Genomic DNA, 14330 nt, shown 5'->3' with positions numbered 1-14330 from the left:
ACAAGTGAGTACAATAGTGTTTGCTTTCTCTTTTCCTTGCTTTATTGTGGGATATTCACAAACGTTTAATTAAAGCTATTGTATGCATGCTTAGCTTGGAGATATCTGTGGTTCCTTGAAACCATTACACAGGAGCACCAAAGAAAATACAAGGGAGTCGCTGAAGGAAAATACAAATGAATTAGAAAAGCATAGCAACCAGAGAATACATTTCCCATAATACAACAGTCAAAGGTCATGAGATCACAGATGCTCAGTTGCTCATGCATATCTTCTATTCTCTCCACTTGCATGCTTGCTCCAGAGAGGGCAAAGATTTAATGAGGATGGGGCTAGCTTTAGCAGTTCTCACCCTTCCTCACACCCTACATCTGAAAGAGCATTGAAAGCCTCTTTGAAGCTGGAATAGACACACATTGAACTGTCCCAGTGCACACATACAATCTGGAGTTTTCTCATCAGGTGCAAAAATACAAGGTGACTGTTCTCTTCTGGCTGCCCTGGATGTGAACAAAACTGTTGAATCAAAGACATTGAATTTAGGGGTTGGAAAAATGTTTCTGTCCTTTCAACCTGCAGTAGTGACCCTTCTCAGAGTCTCACAGTTTCTATCAGTCAGTTTATTATTTTTCCTAACTCCTTAAGAAGAAGTCCTGCTCACACAAAACAGCACACTATTTACAGGAAGCTTGGCAGGGTCAGAAAGTGTCTGTAAAACATATCTCTTGTTACAGTACCTGCTCTGGTGTAGATACTATTAGAACTCAGCAATCTCTGATTTGCTATCAAGGCCTTGGAGGTGATTTCAGAGTCAGATTGCTTAAACTCTGTAAATGTTATCACTTGTCATTAGCAGAGGTAACTTAGTTGCTGTAAGTCCCGCTTAATCTTTCGAGCTCACTACCCACAGCTTCTGACCTGCTTAGTCACTTCCTGTCTTTGATTTTTGCCTTAAAGCCTCTTTTCTGTGTTGCCCTGTGACTGCCATTTGATCTTAATCAAACTTCCCTGGACTTCCATTACTGTCAAGTACAATTCCTCTCACCGTAATACCCACCCTTCTGAGTGCAAGAAAGCTGATTTACAGTCTGCCTCTTCTCTTATGCTCTAAGTTCATCTTTGCTTTGTTTTTCTTCCTGTATGAGTCACTCCTTCCTCTTCTCTGAGACATAGTGCCACACTGTCTGTCAGTGGCTGAGAAGCTTCCGTGCATGCCTTTACTGCAGAGGACTGCTGAGTGTGCCCCTCTAACATGTGCAGACCCGGAAAAGCTGAACATGAAGAAATCCAGTTGGCCACAGGCTGCTACAGAAAGTCAGCTAGTTTAATATGCTTTTGCCTCTTACCAGAAATGATGACCTACTCTCTTCCCTTATGCCTTTCTCAAGAGCTACTTGTGCAAAACACAGCTGTTTAGTCTACACCTCCCAAGCCTAGCGTCTCCCCTGCAAATTCAAGGGACCTCTTAACTGTACAGATGCTGTAAGGTGGATGTTACCTTAAGGACATTCTCAGTCCTCACTGGTTCACTCCTACTACAGCAACACACCTTTAAAACAGAATTCTTCAACCAGTTTCCTTCTGTGACCCAAATCCAATTTAATTATGTTAATGCAGTACTGTGGTGAATTTTGCCTGCACAGGAGTACTTCTGAACTAGTGAGGTCAGTTCTTTTTTGAGCTTCTTTGACCAGCACAGAGAATTTCAGAGATGTAGCCCTATGCTCTTTGAATGTCAGACATAAAACGGCAGCTGTGTGTAGCACATAGGAGAGATTTATTCAGTCTCTCCTTACACATATGCTTTCTCCCAGGCCTTTTTTTCAATATACCCAGTTCTGTTTTTCCCTCTTCCTCCTACTTCTGTCCTCCTCAGCACTCATACTGTTTTGGTTTTTGTTGTTGTTAGCACACGGAGGTTATATGATCCACCACCAAGTGCAGCCTTGTCCTCTCAATAAGCAGAAAATACAATACATTTTGAAAGGAGGAATTAGTTACAGGCTGTTCTCATTAAGCCTCTGCTTCAACTTATCTCAGCTTAAATTGTGTTTTTGAACTGCAGTGACTATGTGGCATTGTAAGTGAAAACAACCACTTGAGGTCTTTTCAGGGAGGCTTTGAGTGGTCCTGATATTAGGCATGAGAGAGACAAGCAGCGCATTGAAGTTGTAGTATCTGCAGTATCGCTGTGGCTGAGGGCAAGGAGTGAATGGAAACATATCCTCCCTCTGGCACTGCCTGGCTCTGGGTGAGGGGAGAGGAACAAGCTGAGCAGCTCGGGTTCACACACGCAGCAGGAGCTAGTGGCCTCTCAGCTGATGACAGATTAGACTCAGGGCCTGGTTAGTGGGCAGACCATGATTAGACCTCAGCAGCATCTGTCTCTAGCACTAAAGGAATTACTGCTGCGGGCTGCAATTTTCTCAGCAAACTGTAATTATATCAGGAACCTCATTCCTGCCATTTTTCTCAACAACTTAAGTGTAAAAAAAATGTGGGTAAGGGTGCAGGGCAGTAGAAACTGAAAGAAGAAGGAAAGAGACACCTGTTTGTTTTGTTCAGCTCATTCCAATTATTTTCTCTTAGTTTCTTAGATCGTTAGGACTCGGACTTTTTTTTTTTCCAAAGGTCAGCACCAAGGTTTAACTCCCTGAAGCTGTCCTGCTACCCACCTGAATTTAATAGATACATTCTGTCTGTGCCCCATGGCATCCTAGATGAATGTGGTGGTGTCTCTGCCCTGGCAGTGCCCACTCCCTCCTCCCATGGGAACAGTGGTGCAGGGCACCAGGCTCGTATTATGACTGTTTTCAGGACCTGGGCAGCAGTGTGGGGTATTGGAGACTGGGCAGAGTTTGAACCCTACTCTGAAAGGCCCTGACTAGACCAGGATTTGAGAATTTGAACTTAAAAAGTGTTAGGTTGTATATAATAACTCCCTATTTTAAAAGATGTAGAAAAGGCAGTTTATATTTGAACTCCAAATAACACCTGGTAAGTTTTGCCAAAATAACAGTGTCACAAAAGAGCAGGATTTCTTTGCAAGATTTCTCTTCCAGAAAAAGAAAAATTTCTGTTTGTGCAGTTGTAGCTCCATAGAAGCCTGATTGCCATTAGTGTTTTCTTTGCTCAGAATATAAGAAGAAACAGGGTTTTTTTTTCTTCAATTTAAATCTAGTAGAGGAGGAGAAATACCTAGAAGTAGAGTTTGCCACCTTAACTTTACTATCTGATACTTAAAATGTAGACAAGGTCAAAATTATTCAAAGTAATCTATTTGTTCTTTTCTTAACTTTCCTTGGGGGTTTAATGTGACTGTTTAGTATTCTTTGAAGGCAAGAGTGTCTTGTCTATGTTAAACAATTTTACATCAATGCTATAGTAACCTAAAAGAAAGCAGAATTGTCACTTACCAACACATATGCCCTCCATGCCATAGCATGTCTGGCAGCACAGCCAGAGATGAGTGTGGCAGCAGAAACTCAACTCTTGGGGCTGGAAGTGCCAGGAGGTTGTATGTTGGCAAGTAGATCTCCATCTCCAAAGCCAAGTCTCTGCAGATACTGGTGGGAAAGCCACACATCTGTAGTTGTCTGGATTTGGCACAAATTGCTGTGGACAAAGAGGAGAGAAAGGAAGAGTTAGAAGTGGAAAGAACGCTTACACATTTCACTTTCTTTTCCATCTGTTTATGTGATGTTGCTGTGAGCTATTAAACAGCTGCAGTGCTCTGCCCCAGAAGGGACTGTGTTTTGGTAGAGATGGAGAATGATTCCTACAGCTATGTGCTTTGGGAGCCTCCTAGAACAAAAGGGACAATAGGAATAATGGTTTCTGATAACTCATGCAAAATGCACTTGGGACTACAGCACCTGGGGCAATAGCCAGAGACACCGTTCCAGCTCCTCAGACCTGAAGCCTCTGGCATACAGTGGGTACTGCTGGGTGCTTCTGACTCATCCTTTGCACAGCAGGTGAGTCCTTCCTGTCTCTTGCCTTCCAGGCAAAACCTCTCAAGTCACCCGTTCTGGTTCTGAAATTCAAGGAGAGCAGGTTACTCAAGCAAAAGGTGTTTGCAGACAGCAAGACTTTGTAGCTTGGGGAGATAAGGGTAGCAAAGGAGGACCAGGAGGAGGAGGAGTGGGTGTACTGTGACTGCCAAGGAGCGAGCAGATGAGTGGTTTTTTTGCATCCATTCAGACGCTCAGCTATTTCCTGCATTGTTCCTGCAGTCAGCATGCTCCACCTGCTTTTACTTAACCATTTCCTGTTTACAGCTTCCAAAAACTTTTTGGTGAAATCACTGGTCTGCCACAAGATCTGTCTTCACAGCCCCTTTTGGGCAGGCTTCACTAATTTTTTTTTTCTCTTCTCAGTACACAGACCTTCCCAACTCCCAGCTGAGGAGCTGTGTGCAGTGTGTGTATGTGCACGCAGTCAGTAGTTATGTCAGGAAAGTATGTGCTTGCTCAGTAGTTGTATTCATATATCCCTTTTTTCATCTCATAGCAATTGCTGCTTTTTGCAGACTGGAGGAAAGAAGCCAGCAATATTTCCCTTTCTGTAGAACAGAAGGCTCCAGATATTTAGGAGAAAGGCTTTTCCCATTGTGTTCAAGCATTTGAGAGCTCTTCCACAAACAAGGGAATTGTTCCCTGATTAGCTTACCCAAGTTTCAAATTATTTTCTAGCTCTGAAAACAGTGAGACAAGTTCTTCTCACTGATTTCTCAAATGTGAAAGGCAAGGTGTGAGGAATAAGACAGATCAACCAAAGAAAAATAAATCTCTTTCTTACAGTACAGATGGCTCCCATGAGTCCCCATCTCACATTTAGTTACATCTTGTAGAAATCACTAGAAATGCATGCATGCTTCAAGTCTTCTCTCCTTAGCCATACTAGATAATACTGCAGCCACCACTAAAATCAGATTTATTGGTTACTGCTTTTGGTATTTGTTTACTTTTTGTATTTCTCTTCTGGAGCAGTGAAAATAGACTGTTCAGCTTCCTTTCTGATTCTCATGCTCTTGCACAGTGCTGCAATGTTTGAGTTGCGGTGAGCACTGCAGGGGAATGTTCCCTTCTTAAAATAAATCATGGAAACATTTCTGTTGGAATCAAGACTTGTAGAAGTTTGTTGTTTTGTTTTTTTTTTAATAAGAATGTCAGGCCAACTTTGAAGTGACACCATCCCTTTAAAGGAAAGAGGCTTGTGGTACAAGTCAATGTATAGACACCAACATGCATGTATGTATATGTGTGTGTATGTGTATCTATATATATGTATATATATATACATGCACATACACCAGTGTGCATACCAGTTTTACTGCTATAACTGAAGACTGAAGTCATCCTCTAAGAACGCTGACCATGTTGACCCTGTCTCCATCAGACAGATCTGCAAATTCCTTAACTAGCCCTACTGTGATTTAGTGTAAGCCAGAATGCTTGGTCTGCTGACTTAGGCAAGGAAGGCAGAGCAGGCCAGTAATCCTGCACCAGCACTGTTGCTGTGTGGTTCCACACTCACATAGACTTCTGAATATTTTAAGAATGCTAGGACACCCACCACCACCATTTTAACTCTAACATAAATATGCATGGGTAGGACTTCTACATGGGATAGGAGGTATAGTCTGGGTATCGTTCAATGTCCAGGCAGCTGCCTGCAGTAGGCATAGCACAACCTGCTTACGTCAGAGTTCACTGAAATATCCTTGAAGCTGTCTGAACAGCTTTTTCACTTTCTTTTTAATCAGCGAAAGGAAGCAGTTGTTTTCCATGGTGAAGTGTCTTTCAGATTGGCCTGAATATGTAAAATAGTTACTTTGGTTCCAATCCAGCTGAATTTATTCAGTAGTTTATGTCAAGGTACTTTTCATCAGTGGCATTTCTCAGTCACACCCAGCCAGGCAATAACCTGAGAGAGCCTTCACATCCATTTCATCTTCATTTTACAGAGTACAGACCTGGAAAATTCATGATCATGTTGTACCACACAGCTCTTTTTACAGCAGCTCCTTTTCTTCTAATCAGCTTTCAGCCCAAAAGGCAGCTGTTTCCAAAAAAGACTCTCTGGTTCAGGGCCCATTTTTGTTTTCCAGATGTTTCTTTCACCACAATGCTTTCCAGTTACACTGCAAATTTGGGTGCACTCAAGGTATTTTTACCCTCCTCTCCCACCCCAAAAAAATGGAGGAAAGCTGAACTATGTGAAAATGTAGCAAGAATAAGACCCTCGAGGAAAACAGCAGGGAGGTGTAGAGGACCATGCAGGACTCTTTCCAGGAAATGGGTAGAAGGTTCATCATATGAGTCACTGAAACCTTAGATGACTAAATTCTTGAAGAATAAACTGTCAGGAATATGATACTGGACAGGATAGTTTCAGGGGGAGAAGAAAACTGCTTAAATAGCTCGTTTGGGTTTTTGTTCATGATTCATTCCTGAGGAAATTGCTGCAGCCTGGGCCAGGGCCAGAGGCAGCTTGCAGGCAGTGCCAGCTCTCATGTGCAGAGGCGGTGGGCGAGGCGTGCTGGGGTGCACAGCCCTGCTGCTCCGGGCCCCAGCGCTCCCACCGGAAGAGATGAGAGGCAGTCAGGAGCATGCCATGGCCATCTTACCCAAGTGAATAAAGTAAGACAGAGTCACGGGTGCACACAGGCCATTTGAATCAGTCAGCCTCTTTTTTTGTACACCAGCAGCTATGAGAAACCAAGAGGAAAGAAAGTGTTAAATCTCTACTTCTAAGCGTTTTTTACAAATTTTTGTTCCTCTGCCTGCTTCAACTAGTAAACCAAATTGTATCAATTAAATTCACCCAAAGCTTTGAATTTGGATTTCGGAGAAGGTCTTAAGATTTCAAGTGCCAGTAAAAGCAACAGCAGTCAGACTCCCTCCGCAGCTGCCTCCAGAGGAGCTGAACCAGCATTAGCAGCAGCAGGAATTGTTTGCAGCAGTATCTCAGAGTGGAGAAACCCCAATGTTCCATCACGCTGCTGCCAGTTCCCATTTTGGTGAGTTCGACCCAAAGCATTTAATGTCTCAACATTAGTTCTGTGTCTCATAATGCTGTTTACGTAATGATCTCTCATTTGGTTCTCATTAAAATCATGGAATTTCTTCTGCAAACCACTGCTTGTAAAAATCAAGCCACCCAGTTTTTCATTAGATAGTAATATGGGAAATTAATAGTCTCTCTGTAGGATGCACACTGTAATTCTGAAACAGAGACTAGAGGGCTTTTTGTCTCCTCTTGGACATAGAAAGTTCAGATCTCAGAAGAATGCATGTGAAAGATCTAACAGGGTTGCTGAATCAGTCTCCTACAGAAACACGACGTAGTTACCTCCCAGTAGATGTTCCTCAGATACTCTATTGATGAAAAGAGAGTCTACAGTTCTTCATAGTCAGACCGGCAAGAATCCTCTTAAAATTGTAGAAATGGAAGGTGTAACTACCACAGGTTTTCCCAGTGGTGCTACCTTTGTGGCAGTGCTGAACGGTTTCCCGTATTATATATGCTAGCACTTTGAAGAATTCTGTTTCAAATGTCTCAAACAATGGGGGTTTCACCGCTTCCTGTGGGAGCCTGCTCTGCAGCGTAACTCGTTGCACCATCTGGAGTGTTTTCCTGAGTGTCTGCCCACTTTCAACTTTCTTTTAATTGTGCACCCACTATTTCTTCTTAGAGGTGGCTCGACAGAAGTTTCTGTTGTGTGAAGCTCACGTTATGTGGTGCTTTTTTATGTTTTATGAGGATCAAGAAAACCCTGAAAGACTGATGTCTCTTTGTTTTTTCTTGCTCAGAAATAGTAATAAGTAATTAATAACGTATTACTGCTTTTCTAGCCATTCATCTCAGTGATTTACAAGGAAGGTTGTGCTCTTTTTACAGATGGGAAAAACTGAGGCACAGGGCAGGAAACAACTTGCCCAGAATCATTCAATGAGCCCATGGCAAGACCTGGATTTTTAACCAGGTCTCCACAACAGTGCCTTTTTTTTTTTTTCTTTTGGTTCCAGTCCAGTTCCCTTTGGCTTTGTTGGAGTACCTAGGAGGAACAAGTTTTCCACAAACTTTATTCAGAATTGTCATATTGTAACTGAGAGGTCAGCCTGTTGAATATTTAACAGTTACTATCTTTCCAATGTGTTGGTTAAGCATCCTAATTAAGTAGTGATAAATAAAACCAACAAAGCATTTTAACAGACTGATTCAGTCCCTAGGGCCTCCAAGCTGAATTTCCTTCAGCTAGCCTGTGTTTTCCCAGTTGCGGGATTGTCCAGATTAAGTGCAGTATATATCAAACGTGCTCTTATCAGTGCACTGCAGGAAGATTTCCTTCCTCCTCAGTGCCACCATGCTTACTTCACCTGCTGTATTTCCCTTAGCTGTGGTTTTCAGTAAATGTGTTTCTCAGAATCTGGATAGTTGCTGAATTATAAATCTTCCCATTTGGAACAATAACACCATAATGTGTACAGAACCATGTGCCAGGGAGAGCACTGAACAGGCTCACCTGGCTATCTGAAGCAGTATGATCTGAGCAGTACACAACTCTCTGTGGGTTGCTAGCAGGCAGGGTGTTTCTCCTACCTGCATTAAAGCTTTTGTTTGTCCAGCCTGTCATTTCCATGAATATCTTTACTGGGATTAGATCTGCCTGAGTGCATGGTAAGACAAGTTTTGTTCCTCATCTCCCATGGGAATGGCCAGGAAGGGCAGCAATAGCCATATGCTTGGCAGGGCTCTTGTAACTGCCCCACACTGATCAGAAGCTGAACTGACAGCACCCATCATGTGTGAGATACAGCGCTCTGCCTGGATCAAGAAATAAAAAATTAGAGTTCTGAGTAGGCCAGGGTCGTATCTGAGGACAACACACAGATCTTCCTGGCTGCTGGCCAGTGAGTAAAGCCCTCACAACCCGAGTTATTCCCCACACTGCTCCTTCAGGCCTCCTTCATCCCAGATACGGAGCCAGCTGCAAGACCGCTGTCACTGAGCACATTGTCTTTGCCTGCAGATTGACTCTGAGAAATTACCAGCAGTGTCATGCTTACGCCTCCCGGACATCTGAATAGAGGAAGCTAAGAAGCAACAATAGATTACTTAAAGCAGGGAAATCCCTCTCAAACTTCTCCCAGTCTATCTCAAACTGAAGTTGATTTGCATACATACACTACGAATAACTTTGCAATGGCTTCTAGCACCATGAAAGGGTTACATGTGTTTGCTTATAATCATTTAGGCCAGTTCCATCAGTTGAATCACTCAGAGAAATTTTTTTAAAAAGACTGAATCAGAGCCTATATATAAATCCAAGCAGGTTTATGTAGCATCAGCCACCTTCAGGTAAAGATACAAGAGGGTAATGCTAGTCAATACAAAATCAGTGGGAAATGTCCAACACCGATTAGTAACTAGCAGATATTCTGGGAAAACAGTGCTAAAAAGCTGTGTTAAGCTTTAGAGTTCATGAATACAGATGGGTGGTGTCATTCTTCAGCTAAACTTGGAACTAAACTTCCTATGCAAGCCCTATTTGCTGGAAAATGGACCTTAATGAAAACCAGAAATAAGCTGTAGTATCCTGTGGTTGAAACCTATGGCCAGCTGCTTTACAAAATCTGAGGCTCATGAGGCCTGGAATTCCTGAGCGATGCTGTTCAGTGTTAAACAGACTTCCAAAATTCCTGTGATCTTTCTAAACATCATGACTTACAGAAACAAACAAGCAGATTGGAAATTCGTATTTACTGGGTTATCTCAGGCTCAGAAATGTAATTGGCTAGTATGACAGTACAAAAGTCTTTTACATTTTCTTCAATGCCCTAAGAATGAGTGTTTATGAGCCTAGTACATCATGACTAAGGAATGCCTAAATTCTCCTTGAAGACAGTGTTTTCTGTCCCTTGCTGAGAGAGTGGGCTTTGGGGGCTTTGTTTGTTTGTTTGTGTGTTTTTGATAGGATAAGAATATCTCAAGTTCCCAAAGGCTCACTAAGAGCTGTTTCTTTGGAAAGAATTTGCTTACCTACTCCCCTTCCTAGCTTTCTATTGAAACAAGTTCTCAGATACATTTGCTGCCAGCCCTCTCCCAGAGCTAGACATAGCTAGTATAGACAACTGCATTGATTTTTATAGGCTTTCCCAGTAAATTCACAGAAGAATTTTCTGTACACCTCCTGGGTTGTCAAGCCAGCTCTACATTAAAATTAAGTATAGCTGCCTTGCAGTAAACACCAAAGTTGTTTAAACAATCTTAGAGGTGCTTTTCACAGAATCACAGAAGCATTCAGGTTGGAAAAGACCCTACTTTAAAAAGTTCACCCCTAAACCATATCGCCATTGTCAGTATAGCATAGTTCGCTTCAGAGATTCACAAAGGTGTATTGGCAAATGTGAGGTTTATTGTACCAGCATCAGAGTTACCATGACTGCCAGTGTAATTATACCAGGACAGCTAGATGAGCAACTCTCTTCTAGTGTAGTTGCTTTTTCATGTAGTTAACAGGGCTAAAGAGGAGAAGGGGAACTGAGACACGGCTTCCCATGGCAACCTGTGTAAGCCTTGTCTTTCTTCTACGGTATCACCTCTGTAAATAATGTCATGGCCTGCTGCAGTGCAGTGCCTTGATTTTCATCCTTCTCCTTTCAGCTTTATTGACTTTCTCCAAAGCTCTGATATAGAACAATAGGAACCAGCCCAGGTGTGAACTGGCTGTTCTATAGAGGCCTTCAGGCTGCTGAGGATCCCCTATGCTACACTGGAGCTTGCCTCAGTGGGTCAGCGGTAGAGATCAGAAGAGGAGAAGTATGTTTGAATAGGCCTGGGACACGTTGCACCACAGTTAATAGCAGCAAACATGAGGACATGATGTGATCTGACAGATGAATCATCAGAACCTTGGATATTTTGGTCCTGATAACTGTGTTTCTTCTGTTTGTGTTCTCATCAGTTTGCAAGCTGATCAGGAAGACTTTCATTTTGTTTTGTAATAGCAACAGCAGTCCATTTTCAGCAGAATGTGTCTAGTGACAGAAATATAATATTCTCTATTTCCATAGAAAACTTCTTCCCAAAGCACTTTACAGCCTGGCTCTGACACGGGATTAAGACTGGAAGAAGAGCAGCTCACACTGGTTAGTAATAAGGCTCTGCTCTCAGCCTAGTTCAACAAGGGCAAGCGTACAGTCCTGAACCTGGGGAATAACAACCCCATTTATCAGTACAGGTTAGGAGTTAACCTGCTGGAAAATAGCTCTGTGGAAAAGGACCAGGGAGTGCTGGTGGGCAACAAGTTCACCATGAGCCAGCAATGTGCCCTGGTGGCCAAGAAGACCAAAAGCATTATGGGGTGCATTGTGAAGAATGTGTCTAGCAGGTCGAGGGAGGTACTCTGCCCATGCTGCTCTGCTGTGGTGAGGCCTCACCTGGAGTATTGTGTCTGCTTCTGGGCTCTCCAGTACAAGAGGGACAGGGAATTACTGGCAAGAGTCCAGCAGAGGGCCAAGAGGATGATTAGGGGACTGGAGCATCTCTCTTACAAGAAGAGGCTAGGAAACCTTTCCAGACTTCTAGCCTGGAAAAGAGAAGACTGAGTGATTTTATAAATATGAATAAATATCTAAAGGCTGGAGGTCATGAGGATGGGGCTGGGCTCTTCTCGGTGGTGGCCAGTGATAAGACAAGGGGCAACAAATACAAACTAGAACACAGGAGGTTTCACTTGAACTTAAGGAAACATTTCTTGACTTTGAGGGTGCTGGACCACTGGAACAGGCTGCCCAGAGAGGTTGTGGAGCCTGCTTCTCTGGAGACTTCCAAAACATGCCTGGATGTGTTCCTGTGCAACTTGATCTAGGTGTACCTGCTTTAGCAGTGGGGTTGGAGAGGTCCCTTTCAACCCCTACCATTCTGTGATTCTATGATTAAATGATTAGTAAAGCATATCAAGTGGAGCCATAATTTCTGTGAATTCAAGGCAATTTGCTAAGGAACTGGCTAAATGGACAAACTCAAAGGGTTGTGATCAATGGCTCAATGTCCAGGTGGAGACCAGCAACAAGTGAAGGTCAGCAGAGATCTCTGCTGGATCCAATACTTTTAACATCTTTATCAGTGACATGGACAGCGGCATTGAGTGCCCCTCAGCAAGTTAGCCAACGGCACCAAGATTTGTGGTGCAATGGACTCACTTGAGGGAAAGGATGCCATCCAGAAGGATCTTGACAGGCTTGAGAAGGGAGCCAGTTCCAACTGCATGAGATTCAGCAAGTCAAAATGCAAGGTCCTGCATATGGGTCGGGCCATTATGCACAGGCTGGGTGCAGAATAGGATGAGAGTAGCTCTGAAGGAAGAGACTTAGGTCTATTGATTGATGAGAAGCAGTGCGCTCGTGCAGCCCAGAAGGCAAACTGTATCCTAGGCTGCATCAAGAAGAATGTGACCAGCAGGTGAAGAGAGGTGATTCCTCCCCTTCACACTGCTCTTGTGAGACCCTACCTCAAATACTCTGTCCAGTTCTGGTGTTCCCATCATAAGAAGGACACAGAGCTTTTCACATGAGTCCACAGGAGGGCCACGAAGGTGATCCAAGGGCTGGAACACCTCTGCTCTGAGGATAGACTGAGGGAGCTGGAGTTGTTCAGCCTAGAGAAGAGAAGAGTCTGGAAGGACCTTAGAGCTGCCTTCCATTTCCTGAAGGGATCCTACAGGAAGGCTGAAGAGGGACTTTCGGAAGGGTGTCTAGCAACAGGACACAGGGTAATGGTTTGAAGCTGAGGGAGAGTAGGTTTAGATCGTAGGAAGAAGTTTTTCAGTACCAGGGTGGTGAGACTCTGGAATAGGCTGCCCAGGGAGGTTGGAGATGCCTCCTCCCTGGGGGTGTTCAAGGACAGGTTGGATGAGGCCTTGAGCCACTGAGTCAAGTTGTGAGATGTCCCTGCCCATAGTGGGGAGGTTGGAGCAGATGATCTCTAAGGTCCTTTCCAACCTAAGCTATTCTATGATTCTGATTGTTGGAAAGTATATTGGTATAAGCTCTGCTCTGTTTAACTCTAGGAAATGTGTTTGAACTCTAGAGAAAGAGCTGTAGTAGAGAATGTTAATGTTAATGGTAGAGAATGTTAATCCTCTTGCACATCCCATTCTCTGTTCATAGGCACTGGCTACCAGAAAACAGTTTTATTGGAAAATTAAGGTGATGCAAAAGTCCTCAGCAAGGAGGATATGCTTTGGCCTCTGAAGAGCTCTGCCAAAGGATAGTAGAGGGGCCTGGACTAGTCTAAGGTTTGGCTCCAGAGTGTGAGAGTAGCATCAGAAGCTTTGCAAACGAGAGTGAGAAGGAGAGTCTGGACACTGATAACTAGCAGGACAGCCAGGCAGGCAGCAGGAAGAGGATTATTACATATAAGTAAATCCATTTTCATCAAGTCTGTGAAATTAGTTCATACTGAACTGACTATCTTGATTTGTTTTCTGGATTAAATGGGTTTCCAAGTGGTTGCTTACTAGAGGAACTGTGATCTTATTCTGACATACTGGCATTCAGGTGTGTGTCTTCATTGTGTATTTCAGAGAGAAAGGATCAAATGAATTTAGCCTGGGAAGGAACCAATCCTGCCCTGCAGACCATACAAGTGAGGAGCACAGCCTTGAAAGACACTTCATTTGATGCTGCTTTACCCAGCGTTACTGGTGAGACTCTGAGCAATACGTCCGACCTATAGAAAGGACAAATGAAGCATCCACTAAGAAATTAATGACAACACCAGTTTTCAAAAATCTGGTGAAGCAGGTTGTGAGCTTTCATCTTCTTTTCTGTCTTTAAAGACTAACTTTAAAACAAGTGATGTTTTTTGTATTTGTAGGGCCGTACTTAACTCTGAACTTATGAAATTCCACTGTTTTGTTCAGGCTAATTTAAGTGCCATAGTAAGACATAATAAAAGCCTCTGAACAACACACCTGCTACTGAAGAAGCATAAGCTTCCTTCCTAATTCATCCTGTCACCTCACAGTCAAACCCAGCAAAGAGCTTGGTGTCCACAGCCCATAACATAATGAAATGTTCACTTATACTTTTCAAGAGAAATGAAAAAAAACACTCCTTGGCTTGATTGAGAACAGTCCAGTGAGGTTTTATTCCTGTAACTCATTTGACAATCATCAGAGATGATCTAACAGAGTTGCTAATAATGGGGCTCTGACAGTTCAGAATGGAAGAACAGGTGGCAATCTAAAAGGTGGGAAGATTGGTGTGTATTACAGCTGCTCAGCTTCCTCTATCTTCAAAGCACTTTTGTGACTGCAA

At 43.2% G+C, this 14330-nt stretch overlaps 1 protein-coding gene across 2 annotated transcripts in view; it reads left to right on the top strand.

Annotated features, from left to right (window-relative positions):
- Positions 1 to 13824, top strand: part of RAD51B (RAD51 paralog B) — a 379361-nt gene extending 365537 nt beyond the window's left edge. The window contains exon 10 of one of the 2 annotated variants that reach the window (XM_054400247.1): positions 13595 to 13824. In XM_054400247.1, the coding sequence (XP_054256222.1) occupies positions 13595 to 13746 (152 nt within the window). In that variant the 3' untranslated portion in view covers positions 13747 to 13824. The remainder of the gene's footprint in view (positions 1 to 13594) is intronic. The other variant, XM_054400248.1, reaches the window with a different exon arrangement.
- The last annotated feature ends 506 nt before the right edge of the window (positions 13825 to 14330 follow it).

This window comes from Indicator indicator, chromosome 4 (assembly GCF_027791375.1).
Source record: "Indicator indicator isolate 239-I01 chromosome 4, UM_Iind_1.1, whole genome shotgun sequence".
Classification (NCBI taxonomy): domain Eukaryota; kingdom Metazoa; phylum Chordata; class Aves; order Piciformes; family Indicatoridae; genus Indicator; species Indicator indicator.
This window is presented reverse-complemented; position numbering and strand designations above follow the sequence as displayed.